This window comes from Harpia harpyja, chromosome 6 (genome assembly GCF_026419915.1).
Source record: "Harpia harpyja isolate bHarHar1 chromosome 6, bHarHar1 primary haplotype, whole genome shotgun sequence".
NCBI classification, from domain to species: Eukaryota; Metazoa; Chordata; class Aves; order Accipitriformes; family Accipitridae; genus Harpia; species Harpia harpyja.
Genome location: NC_068945.1, coordinates 16941935 through 16961439, shown reverse-complemented (window position 1 = coordinate 16961439; position 19505 = coordinate 16941935). Strand labels below are relative to the sequence as shown.

Below are 19505 nucleotides of genomic sequence, written 5' to 3'. Positions count from 1 at the left end.
AGTCTTAAAAAAAATTACTGTTCATGTTGTGGTGCTGAATAAATTATGCATTTTACTCCTTAATAAGTACATGCTGTTTTCTACACCCCTTTTCTGAGATGAAAAAATATTCACAACCAAAGACAAGGTGTGTAGTTTTTCCCTAGAGGTAAGTTTTTGCCACTTGACATTTGTGATTGTGTGTAGGGAGGGGATGGAGATTTTTCTGCTGGCTGCTAACTTGGAAAGCTGTGAGGAGTCTGGTAACAGCTGCCAACTCCGAAAGATAAAGAGGAGAAAGTTGATATTGATGGAAATCCTGCTTCCAGTCCCTCCCTTGAGGGATATGCAGATGATGCTGTCAAATACAAAGTAGTGATTTTGGCAGATCATCTTTAGGGCAGTTGTGTTCCGCTGTCTCTGAGCGGACCTGTATTGAACACAAAATAAAGGAACGGTTTCTGTCTGCCCTTCTTTGCCTTAAATGTGGTACCAAAGGTTTGAGCCTTTTCAGTACCAAGAAATACTTTTAGGGAATAGTCCAAGATTGTGCATAAAGACATAATAAGTCTCAAACTCAGTCATCAAAAGATCGTGCTCTGATTTTACTTGGCATAATCAAACATGTACCATGTGGATATAAGATCCATTTGCTGGTCAAGCACCCTCAGTTTCAAGTATGAGGAAATTTACCTTTGCAATAACATGTTGCACAATTTTAGGTTGTCAATAGTATAGGTGAATGTTAGTCTCTCAACTTCCATAAAGCATTAGTCTCCAAATATATATTAAACTCTGATCACAGTACTGGTGCCCGGGGGAAGTAATGGTCTTTTATCTTGAATACAGCCCTGGTTAAGGGGTAGCCATTTTATTAGGGGTTTTGTTCTCTTTGAGCACAACTTTACAGTCACAGAACTTAGTCTTTTGTTCTCTTTCTTTCTGTTTACCACCAATTCCTGTCTGTTTTCGTGTGAATACAAATATTTCCTGTAGTTGAGTAAACAAGAAATAAATGGAGCTCTCACAGATGACTCCAGCCAAGTTGTTCTTAGGGTCTGAACAACCCAGATATCTCTTGTTTTTACAGTGGATTTCTATCTGGGGGCAGGGGCGGGGGGGGGGAACACTTAACTTTTTTAAACATTCAATTTCACTGTTGTACCACACTTAATCCTTTTAATAGTTTAAGAAATGACTCTTCTCACTTTTTCACATTAACCTGAAATGTAACTGTAATTTCTGATACCAAGCCAGTGTGCCCTCCATCTCCAAAACACTAGTGGCTATAACCTTGGCTTCGCGTCCTTTATTACAGCTAGCAACCCAAACTTCTGCCAACTGCTGACATTAATGGTGTTGAAAAAATAATAAAAGCAATATAGTGATCCTTAAGAACACACACATACATAAGTTGTTTAAAACTTGAAAGACCGCATGGGTTTATTTGCTCTGTGGAAGTAATAAGTACTGTACCTCCTCATTCTGGTTTTTTTTTCTTTTTTTTTTTTTTAAGAGGAAATATATTTATTTATACATGCAGATCTTCATTTTGTGCACCTTTCAAGTCTCTTCCATATCTCATAGAGAGACAGGCAAGATATCAGTATGTTCTTCTGGATGGGAAAAAGAAGGATTCACAGATTGGGTGGGAGGGATCCACAGATTGGGAAGTGCAGACTAAGACTAGTTCCTTATTGTCCATCTCTATCCTTTTCATCACTATCAGATGATGAAAAGATTTCTTGATGTCTCTTCCTCTTCTCTTCCCCCCTTTCCTGATTACCAAAACTAGCTAGTCCTTCTCCATTGTCAGCCAGCAATCTGTTTTATGATAAAAAGAGGGCTTAAAAAATATGAAGGCTTCCTTGTTTCCTCTGAAGTCTTCTAGTTGCAAATAAATCAGTTGAGGTTGCCCCTGTCCTTCTATTCATTCATCTCTACTTCTTCCTCTGCTTTGTCGGGGCTCTTTAACATGTGGCATCACCTATCTAAGTTTAATGAGTTTGCAGTAAATGGATTGTTAAGGAAAAAACGCTGGAGGTATGACTGGCTGTTTTTTCATCTTGTTCCACAAACCTTTTTCTTTTGGTGCTTCTATAGCAGAGACGGAATTTTCTAAGATTTTTTTCTAAGCTTTACGGTGTGCTTTATGGTGCCCATTGGGTGGGCCTCTACTCATATGTAATGGCGTAATATAATGTAAATCACAGAAGGACAACAGATTAGGAATAGAGCAGGCAATGACGGGAGTACTGTCTGAAATGCAGACACCTTAGAGAAATTCATCTGACCAAACTGGCACATCTCTACACATTGTGTGCCATGAATTTTGTAGAAAGGAGGAGAACTTCTTTCCTTGGTAAGAATAATTTTGGCACAAATACAGTAGAAAACCTGAATGTTTCTTCAGTCTTTCCAGCTAGTACTGTTATCTAAGCTTTGATGCAGACTTAATAGGAAAAAATCAACTTCTGCAGGAAGAAAAAGAAAGAAAAAAAACATTGGTTTATTGTGATTCTCCTTGCTTGTGTACTGTGTGCAAGAGCAGGGCAAATGGACAGGAATCATCTGTCCAGCTCTATACTGCACATGTGCTGCTGTCTGCTCGGGCAGGAATCCTGCCTCTGTGGACCAAACATAGGGACAGTGTGGATGGACAGGAATCCTGTGTCTGCAGACCACACGCACAGATGGTGTGGAGAGACAGGAATGTAACGTCTGTGTGTTTGTATGGACCTTATGAGGCAGGGCTCTTCTACGTGGATGTCAACCCTAATACTTGGCCATGCAGAGAAAATTCTTAGCTTTAATTTAGTTTGGGGTAGCAAAGCTCTGTTGGTTGTCAAAGGAAATGCCCTTTCAACTCTTCCCTCCAGCAGTTACCATGGAGGATTTTGCCTAGATTCAAAGATGAAAGTGAGGCAGAAAAAGAACAATATTGGTTTTCTTTTTCTTTTATATGCAACAGCTTTTAAAATTAATTTCAGAAGAAGCATAAATAGTCTTCTGGGGTTTGTTTTTTTTTTAAAGTTGCTATCAACACTGTTTATATCATGTAGACACAGACACATTTGTGTATACACCCAGAGCTGGGTTCTGGGCAGTTACAGACAGTCTGTGTTGAGATGATACTGAGCAGCTCACATCGCTTTAGCATCTAGGAATTTGTATCTGTACATAACTACTTTTTTTGCCAAGAACAGCATGTATAGAGGGGGGCTGCTATTAACAACTCTTTGAAGCTGCAGGCAAATGCAATTGAAGTGGTGAGTCATATAACAATAAAAATATGTAAGGCTAAAAGAGCTGTGGTAAAAACACTGGTATATAACTTCCAGAAATAAAAATACCTGGATAAAGGAATGCTTTTACTATATTTATTTTAAAGACACAGTCACAATAGACAAGGATTTGAAAACTTCCAAATTACATCAGCTAGGAAAGGTGTATGTAGATATACATGAGCAGATGGCCTACAAATTATTTTGTTGAAGCAGGGGATCACGACTAGGTTTTAAGATTTTACAGTAGGATGCATCTTGTATATAAATTCCTAGATGAGATTTTGTCATTCAGTTTTCATAGGTATCACTGGACTGAGAAACTTTCTGATTTCAAACTAGGAGAAAAACTTAAGAGACAAAAGCAGATTGACTAAGGCAGTTGTGTTATACAGGCAGCTTTGTGAAGTTGAGCATATGCAAGTGGATTTATTTTGGAAAGGAGAACCAAATAGAATAACAAGAGAAAGAGGAACAGAGTAAGGTAGATGAGAGTAAGATGAGCAGGGTGTAGAGTGAAGCTGAAGTGAAAAGGGAAAAGGAGAAATTTCAAGTAAATAGTCGTAACAAAACAGGAGTCCCGTCAACTATGTCAAACAAAGCTTGTTCTATTTTTGACAGAAATACTTGCCTGATCTATACGATATGATGTAGGTAATGTAGGGGGTTTGCCTTCAGATATTTATAGATTTTGTAAGACTAACCTTATTTCTGGCGCTTAATGTTGGTGCTTAAATTGCACAAGTTTAAAGTAATCACAGGATCGTTACAGTGTTGGAATGTATTTCCAGCCTTAGCATAACCTGAGATATCTTTTACATTTTGCTTTGTAAAATACATGTATCACCAACCTATCAAAGATTTTAGGGAGTTTTTATGCTCCAAAGTACGTTTCAGCTTGTTTTTCTTGCTGCTTTTTTGTCCTTGTTTTTTCTCTCAATTGATAAAATATAAGATGAAATTTTTAGATTGGACCCACAAACACACTGTGAGAGGGGAAAAATGAGCAAGGGGAGAAGTACAACCAGGAGTTTGCAACAGTTTGAATAATGAGAGCCATGACAAAGACTGGTATTTCCTTTCACGTTATTACAGAAGTAGCATTTCACTTTTTTGTTCGAGTGAGTGATCCTTAGTGGTATGTATCAAAGTAGGTTAAAGAGGCAGACACATGAACTAAACATGAGAGGCTGGCTGCTGTTCACTTGACAATTTGTAGCAATTCAGCCTCCTATTGTCCCAAGATCTTAAAGGCATGAAGCCCAGTATCAGAAAACTCCACTTCTATGCAATATTTAATGCAAGTATATATTGAGAGACTACTTCCAAACTCTTACAACTTGAACAAAACATGCTAGCTTGGACCAGCTTTTATTGTAAAGTCCTCACAAGAAGAGTTTAAATGAGAGGGCTATCCATCTGCTCAGCTGAGCTGTAGTTCCCACCAAGTAACTTTTCAATTTATTGACCATTTTCAACCAAATTTGACAGAGGGAAAGAAGTCTCAAAGATTGTGTAACTTACAGGAACTTAATTAACATCCACAGCTGGGTAGAGGCAAAAAAAGCCCGAAGTAGTGCTCCCACACAGGGAAAGGCAAGAAGAATTGAGCTGTAATATATTTTGTTTGGCTGTAGCATACGCATATGGCTGGCCATTCAGAACATACATACTTTCACACTGGTCCCAGCTGACTCTCGCCTGGAGACACCATGGGGGAGGCAGGCTGGAGAAAGAGATTATTATAGGGTTGAAGGCCATGCCTAGAAGATGTAGAATACAAATCCAAAGCATGCAGATTTCATTAGCCAACATAAAATGAGTAATAAAGTGGACTCCTATGCTCTTCAAGGGTAGCCATGCTGTCTGCAAAAGAAATCAGTTCTTAACTGATGAAAGAAGTAATGAAGATGCCACAATAGATGGAGAGTGGATGTAGCAGCATGATTTAGCAAAAAAACAGTTGCTGTTGAGCTAATTTAAATAAATGAGTCTTTTCTGCTTTCAGGGCATGTGGCAGCAAAGGATACGGATCTTATATTCTCTGGCAGGAAATTCTGCAGAAAGGCCCTTCTCTGCTGTGGTGTGGAATTGAGATCAGACTTGCCCTAACAAACTGCACCATAGGGCAGGCTCATAATACAAAAACTACTTACCTGCTTACTTTAATCCTGGAGTATAGAGGTTTTATATGTTCACTACTGGAAGGTGAATATAACCAGTTCTCTTATTTCATCTTAAGAATTAGAACAGCAGCTCATTTTTCTTGCTGTTGCTGTCTTCAGATCAATTACAGTAAATAATTTTTTTGGTTTGGTGTAGTGTGAGGGATCCAGGATTCTCTAAGGCTGTTGTCACAGGATACCATTTGTCCTTTTGATCTTGCGTGAAAGGTTTTTTTGATGCATAGGCCACCCAGTCAGTATAAATTAGGTTTACAATATGGTCGTAAATGTTCTCAGAGTCCAGCCCTTGCTCAGACATCTTTGAGATACAGGAAAACACACCTTACTGAGCTTTCTTGACGAAGACCCTTACATGTGGTGGGAAAGATGCCAAAGAACTAACATAGCTGGTTTGCTTCTGGGTAGTTAGCCATGAGAGAAGGAAGGATTTTTTTTAATTTTTTTTTTTTTTTAAATCTTTCAAATCTGGGACTGGGCAGATTCTAGCTCTTGTGAAAGAAATAAGAGAAAGGCAGTTCTATTACCACTGATCAGTCAGTGTTGAACACAGCTTGATGTGTCTCTAAAGAGAGTACAAGAGAGCTAAAGGAACACATGCTATAATGTTCATGTGGTATAACACAATAAGGAATCCCAAACACAACATCTGATTAGGGTTGTCTTTTGTGTCACTAGTTTTCTCTATACAGGATTCAGAGCAATAGATTTTATCTAAACGATCTGCCTCCTTTAGTTTAGTTCAAAGGTTTTTTTAATATGACTTCTCCAGAATGAAGTTTCTCTGTAATTATCACGTGAGGAGATGAACAGAAAAATGAAATCATTAAAGACAGAAATTAAGTGGGCTGATAAGTCTTTTACTTTATAATGTAACATTGTTATAACATTGCCAACAGTTGATGCAGAAGGCGGTATCTCGGGTAGAATCTGTGTTAAATCCTGCAGGCTATGACAAACCCGAGCAGCTGTGCGCTGCACGTGCTTTTTGTTGGGCTCACAGAAACACAGGCTCCAGGATGTACAGAACTGTAGTAACTGGAACAGTTTTCATACGTACGCAGCTGAACATTGTGTGTGTTTGCTGCTAATAGAGGAATCTCAGTTGCTAATCTTAAACATAGCCAAAAGGAAAGCCAAACCTAACTAATGATGTGTCTTTTAAACTTTACAAACAAAACCAACAACCCAGCATGTACCATCTCTTGACAAATTTGAAAAATGTCTCCCGGATCATTAAATATCATGAATAGGAAGGGGGCATAGGGTAAAATACTTGAAACAATCTTTCAGAGACCCTGTGCTCAAGGTAGATATACACTCAAGGTAGGCGTATATTCAAAGTAGGTATAGATATACTCCAGGTAGTTATGCAGGGCATCACATTCTAGTAACAGGCAAGGAGGGATTCTCTCTGTGTTTCTGACAGCCAGATTCCAGCAGGGAGCTGGTTGGATATTTACACGGAGTATGGCTCACTGCGTGTTTTCAGCAAATAGAAAAGGACTATCTGAAAGTCTTTGCAAGAACATAATTTTCAGAGATACTGAATTTGGCACACAACTTAGGAAAAAAAAAATCACCTGAGTTTCTTCATTATATTTCTATGTTATTAGTGGTGAAAAGGTTTTTAAACTGTTGCATTTGCATGTGTGTGCTTCCAGTGAAACATTCAACTCGGACTGAAATGGGATGACTCCTTTAACTGACTGACACACTGTCTCCACCACCTATCCATTTGTCACAAGTACAATATTATATTAATGTTTACTTAATGTGGGGCTTTTTAAACTCTACATTAAAGGATTAATAAAGCTTGTTTAGACTGGTTAGCAAAGCCAGAAATTACCCTACTCAAATATTTTACAAAAAATGAGAAAGCAATCACTGATGTCATGATTTCTGCTGTGTTGCACAGTGGAGAAACAGATTTGATGCAAACTCTTTGAATAAGTTACTGCAATGAGAGTATGAAGCAGACTAGATTAATATAGAGAATGCGGAGCTTATGAGCTAGTATCTGCTGTTTATTAGAGGTCCTGTCTAGAGATACAGAAATGTGCGATTCCTATGAATAAAATTTGGTTTCAAAAACTTGCGAGGGTAATGGTTACCAGAACACTAGCTATCCTGCAGAAATGCTTAAGAAAGGTATGTATCCTCATTATAACATCCAACAGTGCAAGCTTTCAAATAAAAACATTCTCTAAAATACATTATAAACAATGTCTGTAGTTAAATCTGTGGGTTTCAAATTTATATGTGGAATTCCACTATAAAGAGCTTGTCAGACCTGGGCAGGACTCCTTTAGATTTTACCAGCTATATTCCAGAATATGTCTCTGACTTTCCCCTACACTTTGTGCATCAGCATCAGTTCTGTTTTTTCTCATGTAATAATTTAACTGTGATAAAATCTATTAATTTGGTCTTTAGGGTGAGGTGTACAAACAAGCTACCACTGTAGCCTGGAGTGAACATAAAATAACTTACTCTTAGGAACCTACAGACAAGAGTGTGCTTTGAAGCAGTACATCCATGGAGGAGGACCTTAGTGATTCTTATACAAAATTCACCATGGCTACAGTTTTGGCAGCTAAAATATTACACATGTGCTGTTTGGAATGAAAGTTTTCAGGTGTTGGCTGTGTTAGAAATAGTCTACTCCATGGTAATTTCCTTGTTTACCCAAGCATTTAGTGATTATAGAATACAGGCAGAAGTAAACTATATGATAACCAGAAAAAACATGGTGAAAATGTAGTGAAATCCCTGCAGGACCACAAAACAACAAAAGAAAAGAGAGCACATTTAAATGAAGTGCTGATGCTGACCATTCACGTTATGATTAAAACAAGTTTATCTCATATTTTCTCCTGGTGCTTTTTTCTTTAAATTTAGCTGCCTGCTGTAGCAGGGGCTAGGGAAGAGGCCAGGGTTACATAATGACAAGAAGCAAGAAGGGTATTAAGAATAAGTGTATCAGAGAGGCAGAAGGACAATTGCAGAAGTTCCAGGGGAAAAAAAAGGGAGGGTGGGCAAGATCTGATAGTACTGGAGTATAGTCTAATATACAACCAGAGGAAGTTGGGGGTTTTTTAGATACAATACCCTTGCAAATGTTATGCTTTAGGCCTGCGGTTCACAGACTCTGGTCTGCAGACATCTTGTGGCAAGTTCTCCACAGTCATTCCTGGCTTTCAGTTAGGAGCTTGAGAGAGTGCGATGGCTCTTTAGTAATTTTGAGGATGGACACTGGTCTGAAGGGTTTGGGACTGTTCTTTTGCATGGTGGTTGTTGGGACATTAAAGAGCGTTGTTAAGGGCTTTGACAAGGTGTGGGGTTTTGGTGGGCGGTGTGATTGGACGGCAAGGAATAAGGTTACAAAATCTGTTCCATCAAAAAAAAAAAAAAAAACTTCTGGAAAAAAAATCAAGAAACCTATTGAGTTGTGGAGTTTTGTCCTGTTTTTTTCATTCTAGCATTTTATCTGCACATGCATGAAGAAGATACCTGTAAAGGTGCGTGGTATTTTTTCAGCAAAATTTGGATCTGACATCCGGTTCTTATCATCACTAGTTCTGCTTACAAGCTCTGGAGGTTTTAGACAAAAGCACTTCTGACACAGTCGATTTGTCTGCACTGCTCATTTATTTTCTCACAGGACACAGTGGTTAAACCACTTTGTTGTTCATACTTTTTACAGTGATGTAGAAATGTTTGCCCTAGGATCTGAGCCATAACCTCATAAGGTGGGAGCAGATTGTATAATAGCACCATGACAAAGCAGTTCAGGACTGCAGGATGTTGGAGTGGTTCCCCACAGTAAAGTAAACAGTTTGGTTTTAAATCATTGCAACAGTCATACGCTCTAGAAATTTCCATCCTTTTGAACATTTTTTTCTGGAGAGGAGCAATAGGAGAGAAACTGAGTTCATGTATTTCCAGTTATTTCAAAAACTTCCAATTAGAAGTTCATCAGTTAGTATTCCAGTCCTAAGCAGAAGCTTTTTACTTCCATGTTTGACATAAAGAGAATTAGAAAACTATTATATTATGTATTATATTTGCAACACTGCTTGGAATGTTAATGTTGGAAAATAATTTTTAGTGGTATCTATCAGGAAATAAACTGCTTTTCTTCCATCTCTTGATTTTTGCCTAATTCAAATGATAAATGTGTAAATTAGTTCCTGTAGTGAAATCACAATACTGATTTTGGTGTTTTCTTGCCATGACTTGTATATCACAAACATGATCTCTTAGATTAACAGCAGAAGCAGTGGTAGGTCAGGCTGGATTAAAGGGGGAGCATAGAAAATGTCCTTCTAGGTGAACTGATCCTGTATGATTGTCATCATTGGGATGCTGCAGAGATTGTTCTGGGTTAAAATGTTCAAATGGCAACCAAGTTGGTGAAGGGTCTAGAGCACAAGTCTCATGAGCAGCGGCTGAGGGAACTGGGGTTGTTTAGCCTGGAGAAAAGGAGACTGAGGGGAGACCTTATCGCTCCCTACAACTGCCTGAAAGGAGGTTGTAGCGAGGTGGGTGCTGGTCTCTTCTGTCAGGTGGCTGGAGATAGGACGAGAGGAAATGGCCTCAAGTTGTGCCAGGGGAGGTTTAGATTGGATGTTAGGAAAAAGTTCTTTACTGAAAGGGTTGTCTGGTATTGGAACAGGCTGCCCAGGGAAGTGGTTGAGTCACCATCCCTGGAGATATTACAAAAATGCGTAGACAAGGCACTTCAGAACATGGTTTAGTGGGCATGGTTGACAGTTGGACTCAACGATCTTAAAGGTTTTTTCCAACCTAAATGATTCTATGATTCTATGGAGCTAAGCAGCTAAATCATATTTAGCAACTAGGAGGAATTTTGGAACTTAACTCACGCTTTTTTTGAAAACTCCAGCCTTGATAACTATAAAATTATCCGAAGATGAAAAGCCCAAATAACAAGAATTGCAATGTATTTTAGATTGCAGTGGACCTCTGCGTCCAACCACCTGCTGAGAGCATCGCTAACTAGAGCAGCTTGCTCAAAGTCTTGTCCAGTCGCATTTTCAGTATCTGCAAGGATGGAGATGCCACAGCCTCTTGGCAGCCTGTTCTGGTGTTTGATCAGCCTCATTATGAAATTAATTTTCCTGATCTCTAACGAGAATGTTCTGTGTTCCGATTTACATCCGTCATCTCTGGTCCTGTCCACTTCTGGAAGAGTGTAGCTTCATCTTCTCTATTTCCTCCTATCAAGCAATTAAAGAAGCCTCCTCTTTCAGGCTAAACCAGGCCAGTTCTCTCAGCTTCTTCTCATACCTCTTGCCAAGTATTAATAGTACATTATTCTACTTGAAGTTAAGTGACAGAAGTAAGCAACCTCTTCAATTCCACTTCAAAATTTTCTTTGAGGGATACTGTGCTTTAACTGTTTAGATCTTTATATTCTTCTCTTCCTGTATTACCACTAACATAGTTTTTTCATGCAATATCATGAAACATGCTGCCTCTCTCTGGGAAGAGCTACTTTTTCTCTTGGAAAAGATAATGTGCTGTACTAACATTCTGCTAAACTTCTGCTTTTTAGTATAATTCTTTCCACATACATGCTGAAAGTCATGTAAGAAGTTATTATTTACTATCAAAACCAAAAATTTCCAAAGAAATATGAAATCATTTAAAATCAATAGCTCTCACTGCAAATAAGAAATTGTAAAAGAGCCAACCTTAAATATAATAAAATAATAACTATGGAGAAAGCGCCTTTACAATAAACTGGTTGTTTAACTATTAATGTTGCATGTTTCAAGTAGTGATTTATGAATGATGAGTCAGACTTGGAATTCAAAACTTGTTTGACAAAACAGAGCAAACAATATAAAGGTTTTGAATGATTAAATAGCTTATTGCTTAAGCTCAATTTACTATTAGCTTTTGTTAAATTAATCCAAAATAAAATCAAATCCAGATTCAAACCCTGGACCTTCTCTATAATGATCTGAGTACAGTCAAGTAGAATCTGCATTCTCTAGCCTCGAGATGCTCATTAAAATTAGAGTTTCCAGTGAGAAACCATGCAGTTATGAAGGGATTGAATCAACAGCTGGCATTTTTACAGTAAGCCTTGAGCCTTCATTTAAGACATTTAATTTTAGTGCATCTCTGATGATTTAATATGTCTAGCTGTACATAATTTACTGTGCATCATATCTAACATAGGTCTGGCTAGCCTTTTTATTTTTTTGGAATACAAAGATTTCACAAAGCTCAAAATGGGTCTTTGTCTACCTTATGAGCTGGGAGGAGAAATGCCATCACTCCATTTTGGGTCTGCTCCAGGTGTGAGTGCCCCAGGACAGTGGACTCAGATAAATTAAAGTGAAGCAGCTGATGCAGAGACAGCAGTTCACTTTGCGAGACCCTAGACCCAGCTCTTTTGTGTGTGTGTGTGTGTGTGTATAGGTGCTTGGGGACCTCATTTCAGGATAGTATGTTAAAAGGGCTTTATCTCACTAACACTGTCCTTTGCAGACACAGTCGTGTAGTATATTTTAATGTTTATTGCAATTGCTTACCTAGACTAGTAGTGTTAAGGTAAGGTATTCCATTTATTCTTACACAATGTATTTTATATTTTGTGTTTTTAAAAATTATATATCCTCTGGAACTTGAAATTTCCTGAGAAGTTGAAGAAAAACTAAGAATCTTGTTTCATCTTTTGTTAATTCCTTGCTTGACTGTACTCAGTTTTTAATTTTATACATCTTTATGATGTCACCTTTTCTTCCCAAAGACTTATTTATTAACTTCTTAATTTCCTCACAGGAAGGCTTTTCTATAATTCACATTTTTCTGACCAGTCTCAGAATTTTCCTACTCTTTGGTATATCAGTTGAAAACTGATTTGCATATTGAAACCTGGTAGACTTCTTAAGTAATAACCTATTTTCAGCTTTTTTACACTTTTTTTAAAACTGATTTCTTTTTTGTCTTTTTTTTTTAACTGACTTAGGGAAATCTAACTGATGTTTTCATTGAATTGTTCTCCAAATTGGTGTTCAAACCGTAATCTCAAGGGTCCATAGGAAGAATTTAGTTTCTTTGTACACACATGTACAGCAGAAGTTTTAGTAGGTACAAGTCAGGTGAGCCACTTAATTGCAAAACTACTTTCGCCTCCAAGTGAAGTGGTTGGAATGTGTGTGTCAGTTTTTACCAGTTCTCTACAGTAATACCTACTAATGTTTTATGCATGTGTCTTATTTTTTTCCATGTATGGATTTGGGAATATACAGGATAGCATAAATACCCTATTCCCTTGAGTCCCTATGATCACCTTGGAAGGTAGACTGAGATTCTTCTTTTTTTTTTAATAGACTCAGAACCGTATGAAGCTGATGGCTGACAACTATGAGGATGACCACCTCAAATCCTCATCCCATTCCAACCAAACCAACCACAAGCCCTCCCCTGACCAGGTAATGTGTCTCTCTTTTTTGCCTTGAAAGTAATTTTTACAATGGGGGCTGATTATTTTGAGTTGTATGTAATTTTCCCTGACATGTTTGCAGTACCTTGGAACAAAAATAGCATTCCAGTGTGCAGTTATAAACCAGAAATGGACGTTGCTGTTGTGTCGGCTTCGTTGAAAACTCTTGAAATGTGAACAAACAGTTCCTGGTACCAAGCTGTTATTAAGTGGGTGGAGAAGAGGGGGCAGACAATGAAAGGGAAGAAAGAAACATTACTCTCTTAAAATGCAAGACTGGAGTCCTGTCTGGCATATTCAGATTTTAGTAACTCAGGTTTACTGCTTGAGTGTGTGGAGTGTCCAGGACTGTTTCTTGTCTCCAGTAGCAGGAAATCATGCTCCAGGATCAGCTTTCTGATCTATGGATTGCATACGAGCAGTTCCCTTCATTTCCCATGAGGAAATCCCGGCCTCTGTGCCAAATGAGCACAGACTGCTCCCTCACAAACTCAATGGACCGTAAACTGAAGGAAAATCAATTTACAATCTCCAAGGCAGTGAGGAGCCTCCTGTGTCATTTACAAAGCACAGCCGAGTGCTTGATAACTATCAGAGAGATCACCTATCCCTTGGGCAGCACAGAAAATGCCAAGATAATTGCATATCCCATGTTGTAATCACATCCATTCCAGTTTAATTAAAATATTAGCGATCATTAATCACTGCCTTGACAAAGTGAAGGAATGTTTGGTGCTCCTTTTTGCTCTCTGGCTCATCTAGGAATTGTTGAGATCTGAAGGAAGGCATCTCACTCTGGACCTTTAAGCACCAACCTAGTGATATGCAGAAATTATGAGTAAGGTACAAGAGGAAAATGGCAAAAAACAATTACATATTCACCTTGCAAAATGTTGGTCTTACCTTCTTCAGGAAAGTGCAGTTGTTAATACTGCAATTTAAATGGCTCTCCTAATCTTAATTTGGAAGGAACGTTAGAATATCTGTTGTTTTTACACTGCAAGTCTATAGAGAAATGAAGCCATTTCCAGACTGTAACTGTAGTACATGCTTGCAAATGAATGCAGTGTAGCATTCACGGATGAAATGAAAAGATAAAATGTAAAGAAAAGATAAAATTTAAAAATTTAAGGAAATTCTTGTAAAGACCTTGCAGGGGAGGGCAATAGGGAGGAGGGGGTGGGAGGAGGGTCTGATTGCACTTTCCCTTTACATAGGGGTGTTTTAAAAGCTGACAAAGCCTACAAGAGAGCAAAGCAAGCTGTACCTCAAGGTGGCTCAGAATATTGCTGAAGGAATTAAACACTTTGTACTACTATTTGTACTTACATATGTGCTTTAAATACTAACCAACTCTTTATTTCATTCCCATGCTGCTCTGGGGCTTTTCTCCCATTGCCACCTCTGCACCACTAGGATGAGGAGGAGGGTATTTGGGCATAACCAGTCAGATGCTCTTAGTTCAGCCATTTTGTTCAGAACGGTGAGAATCAACTTTTCTTGCCAATAGAAAAGTTTCCAACAGTCACTCTCGCATCTCGCTCGCTGTGCTTTGTGAAACCTGGTTGTGCTCCTTCCCCCTTGCTTGCGTAGTCTCTGCATGAGGGTGTTTCGTGTATGTTTATGTGTAGTTTGTGATTTTCTTCTTCTAATCATCATGTCATTGTTTCATGATGTTGTGGGGAGAACTTTCCAGGGCATGTAATTGAGTTTCTATGCAAAGCAAACTCTTAATGCGTACGAGAGAACAGGAAATGTCTCTCATATCATTTGTCATTGACTTCATGGAGGAAATGTTTTCAGTCAGATTCTTTTTCAAAGCAGTTTGCACTGTAGCCAAATCTATGTATGCTTTTTCGATTCTGGTTAGTAAAGAATTTGTTCAGAGATAATGTTCCTCCTGAAGGTTTTAAGCATGTTGAGATCTGCTGCCGAGATTGCTGCCATGCACGCCGACCTGACTAGTCACAGCTATTTATCAGCTCAGAATAGATGATTCTTGATATGCACTAGGAATATAAATTTTCTGTAAATTTGAAGGCAAAGAGGAATATCCCCTTAACCTTTCCGTCTCCCTTCCATCTCCCTCATTCTCTCAAAACAATGGGGGAGAAATTGGTAGCTATTTCTCATTTAAAGTACATTTTGTTTCTCTATGTCTGCATCCACAATTTTCTCTTTTCTGCCATCAAATTGTCTCCACAACAACCCCCATTTCCAGAAGAGAAGGCAGTACACAGGACAGAGCCCTTCTCCTCATGCCTGTTCTCTAGCAAAGAAGAAAATATCCTTTACTGACCAGGAGCCTTGATATAGAGCTACAGAAGTCAAATATCGATTATTAGGCTTCCGTACATAGGATTCATTTATGCCTTGTAGTATCAGTTTTAAAGCAGAATAAATTTATTTGAAGTACAAGTATTTTAAAAGATTGAGATGCGGTGACAGTTTTTTAAAAATTTATATGAAACTTTTTCTTTCTTCACTTATCCTTTTAAGAAAAAATATTTCACATGAGTTCCCTGGCAGTTTTTCTTAGAATTTGATTTTTCCATATCAATTATTTGAAAGAAAACTCTTCTGAAAAATTCTGTGGAAATTTGGGACCCTCACATTTCTGAAAATTATTACTTTATATTAGATTTGTAAAACATTCATGAAAGAATAAGCTACCCTCTCATCTCTCTGCACTTGCTCAATTAACTGCAGACTTACATGTCTCTCTGAGATCTGATCTCTGTATAGATCAGATCCTTCTTTTCAAGTCAACCATCTGAAAAATTTAATCCAACTGTGGCAGTGTCAAACTTGAATTTCATGCCTTGGGGTTTGAACTGAGAAAATCTCTTTACTGGAAAAATTGATAAAGTGCTTCATTAATTTACACTCGCTGTTGATTTCACATTCTTTTTGAATCACTGCTCTTGCAATGGTTGTGTGTTAGAATGTGATATTAAAAGTTTTGGAGATAATGCTTGTAAAGATCTGCTGAAGCAGAGCAATTAAACAGGAATGATCAGGTAAGTAAATTATGAAAAGGAAGAAAATACTCACTATGAAGGTAGGAATAATTCTGATTTTCATTCTAGAGCAAACACAGAGGTTGTGTAGAAAACACTGATAGCAAGATCTTTCTCTTTTCCTCTCCTATCTGCTGATACATTTATGAATGCAACTGTGCTAAGAGTATGGTTTCTCTTAGTTTACCAAATTAATGGGTGGTTCACATTAAATACAGCATATTTCTCTACTTTGTACTTGAGGCATTTTCCACAGGAAAGCATATTACAGAATATCCTAGTCAAAACAATGAGGCAGCCAGCATCCTTGCCTTACATGCATCTCCTCTGAGAAATGCGTCAGCCTCAAGATTGCCTTGCATACATCACCAGGGAAAGTATAAAGGTGATTGATGCTTCCCAAGCCAGTTACTCCCAACAAAGTACATGTTTTTACCATGATATTCCATATACATTAAAAAAAAAAGTCCTTATTCTCTTTGTAAAAGCGAAGATGTTGTAAGTCACAGAGCTCCTAACCTGCATGTGTTAAATTAAATGTATGTATTACAATGATAAAAATGTGACTAATCGCATAGGACTTGGTGATAACTTTGGTTTTTGAAGTTCCTTTAGGTCTGAGGATGTATTCATCTCTGGTCAATACTGAAGATAAAATGGAGACCATCAAAATATTTACAGTAGCAAACGACATTATTTTATTTTTTGTTTTGGCATTTAGGCCTTTTCCCCTCCAGCATTCTGGAATTGACTGAATTTAATATTTAATTATGCCAGTTCTGTACATGACAGCATGATCAGATATAGCTCCCCTGAAATGGGGCACTGTTTCTAAACATATGCGCCCTTCCTGTAGTTTCAGAAAATGGTAGTTTACAGTTCAATGTAAATACTATTTTTCATCCAGAAATGGTCTTTCCTAGCCTTTTTCTCAAGGCTCGTTGCCTTGCTGTCTGAATTTCTTATGACTCCTTTTATTCCCCAGATGAAGCTCTATCCTCCTCTATATCCAAGCATATTCCAATGTGTTTTCTCATGAGGATGCCCCTTCATCTTTCTCAAATGCTAAAATGGTCTGGCCAATGGCTTAATTAGTTATTATTCACTTTTATAAAAAATAATATGAATTTACACTTTATGATATCTAATACACATGAAAGGATATATGTGTGTGTCATCTTGTAAATATGTACCAGGTACGTGCTATGTGGGGGAAAGAAGCAGCAAAGCTTCCATACGTAAACTTCCCAAGCTGCTCAGTTCATCTAGTTTTCTTGAGAAGCACAGCCATGCTACCTACAATGTGAGAAAGTGTGCGTGCGGTTCAGAAATCTGCTTGTGTCACCTCTGCCCATCAGAAATGAGGAGGACTGCTTTTGTTGGATGGGTGTAGTGGGCACGGGATCACAAAAAACTGTTGGAAGGGTGAAAGACAAATTAAAGGACACAGGGAAAAGAAAGAACAGAATAAAAGTGCTAAGGGCAAGAACAGAGCAAGAGCAAAACTGAAACTCTGAGAACCAGGAGATTTATCCTAGTATGTAATTTATACATATTGTATGCGTGTTTTTAAGTATGCGTGCTGTTGTAGAGCATTTTTCTTCCCATCTTCCATGGCTCTGGCTTGCAGCAGGAGTTGGAGCCTAGTAGATGCTGTCACTATACAAGCTTTTTGAACTCATTTTGTGGAAGCATTTTCTATTAATGGTTGCCAGCAAATCCTGAAGTCATGGATATGTCTGCTAAGGAGAAAAACAGTTGGTTTTGCTGTGTTTGAATTCCAGGAACAAAATCTGAAAATTAATTTTATGCTTATTAGAGTAACAGTGGAATGGTCAAAGAGCTAGCATTGAACTGGAGTGCATAAAAATGGGGATCTTTCAAGATGATGAAAATATTGGCAAGTTCCTATTACGGTGAAAATATTGCAAGGCAAAAAGCCTCTTATTTGTGACATTTTTCTTTAATGTCTAAACTTGAGTTTGACAAATTTTAACACAGAAGCAGTAAGTATTGTGAGTTGACTGCTGAAGACACTAGCATAATTTAATACATCTCTTAAGATTTCAGAGGTGATGTCTGTGGTGGAAACGGGGTAAGTCATAACAGGAAAATATTTGAATCATTTTTAAGAACTGAAAAACAATCAATTCAAGTAAATTTCCTAGACTTCTTGTCAAAATCAGTATAAATTATAATTTGCAACATCACCAGATTACAAGTATGCATTGTGTACCAAAGGCTACCTTTTTAATGTTGTAATTTGACTTTGCCAAGAGTTTTTCTGTAGATGAAAGCTATTCAAACCTAACAACTTAAACAGAGGGAAAGTCATCAATATGAAGAACATTTAAGGAATTCAGTTTGAATTTTTTAACTATAGTTTTTAATCAAGAGCTTATACTATTCTAAAGGATATCTTTGATGAATATAGTGTTTCCAAAACCAGTCTCATTCTAAATAGCCGTTTGTGATTATTAAAGGGTAATGGAGCTTGAATGACATTTCTGTATTACATTTATTAGGACAAAGGTATTAAACAGGATTACAGTAAGAATGATAGAAACAGTTAAATCTCACAGAGAAGTTGATACTAGGAGACGTAGGCAAAAACGAACTGAATGCTCAAGGTTGTAAGCCATGTGTTTCTAATTTGTATCTGCGGAGCAATTTTGTCTCACCCCTAGGACTGCCCAGGATGAGCATTCACAATTTCCTTTTTGTTGTGGAGGGGTTATTTATTATTCCATTTTAGAGCTAAAAGGAAATGCACAACGAATGGGCACCTAGTCAGCCAGCATACATAGCTATTCAAACAGATTTAGAGGAAAGCGGCAGAAGTAGGTGCAAGGCAACAGTGAAGAACTGTGACTATTACGATGGTAGACTAAGAGGGATAGAAATAATGACATTGAGGGCAGGACATCTCAGGACTTAATTTAGCCTTTGCCACAGGTGTCAAACCCCATGAAGTTTTCACTGAGATCAGAACTAAAAGTGTCTATACTTTGGGAAGTTTGAGAAGAATATTGATTTTTTTTTCTACATTATTCGGTGCTTGGGTTAATATACTGATTTCTTTTAGCAAAGTAAATATCTTACTCGTGGTGAGTTCCATTTTCAAATGACTACATAGGCATTCCTTCACTGCATAAATGTGATCTTTCTCTCCACAAGACACATTTTATGCTTGCAGCAGGTAGAGAGCTGCTCATCCTACTGTCACACTTTTTTTGGGTTCTCAATATTGTCACTTATTACACTGTGACCTCATAAGCCTTTTAAATAAATTTATTTTCAATATGGTCTTTTTAATTGTTAGATCATGCAGAATAGTCAAAACCACGAAGCCTTCGTGCCTGACTCGTATTACAAAGTAATTTACTGGACACAGTACTAGACCACGATTCAGAAGATAAATTCTTTCCTGGCATCGTCTCCAACCACTCACTTGTTCTCTTTCTCCCTGTCTCAAATTCTCTAATTGTAAAATGAGCTGAAGTTTTTGTAAAGTGGAAGTTCTGCTTGGGAAAAGCGCTATATAAGTGCTAGGTAA

At 37.8% G+C, this 19505-nt stretch overlaps 1 protein-coding gene across 15 annotated transcripts in view; it reads left to right on the top strand.

Annotated features, from left to right (window-relative positions):
• The window catches only part of ERC1 (ELKS/RAB6-interacting/CAST family member 1), a 317835-nt gene that overhangs the window by 268955 nt on the left and 29375 nt on the right, over nucleotides 1–19505 (top strand). For 13 of the 15 annotated variants that reach the window (XM_052789054.1, XM_052789061.1, XM_052789067.1 and 10 more), the window contains one exon: nucleotides 12817–12918. In XM_052789054.1, coding sequence (XP_052645014.1) covers nucleotides 12817–12918 — 102 coding nt within the window. Of the gene's footprint in view, nucleotides 1–12816; nucleotides 12919–14345; nucleotides 14413–19505 lie in introns of all 15 variants that reach the window. The other 2 variants (XM_052789068.1, XM_052789069.1) reach the window with 1 other exon arrangement.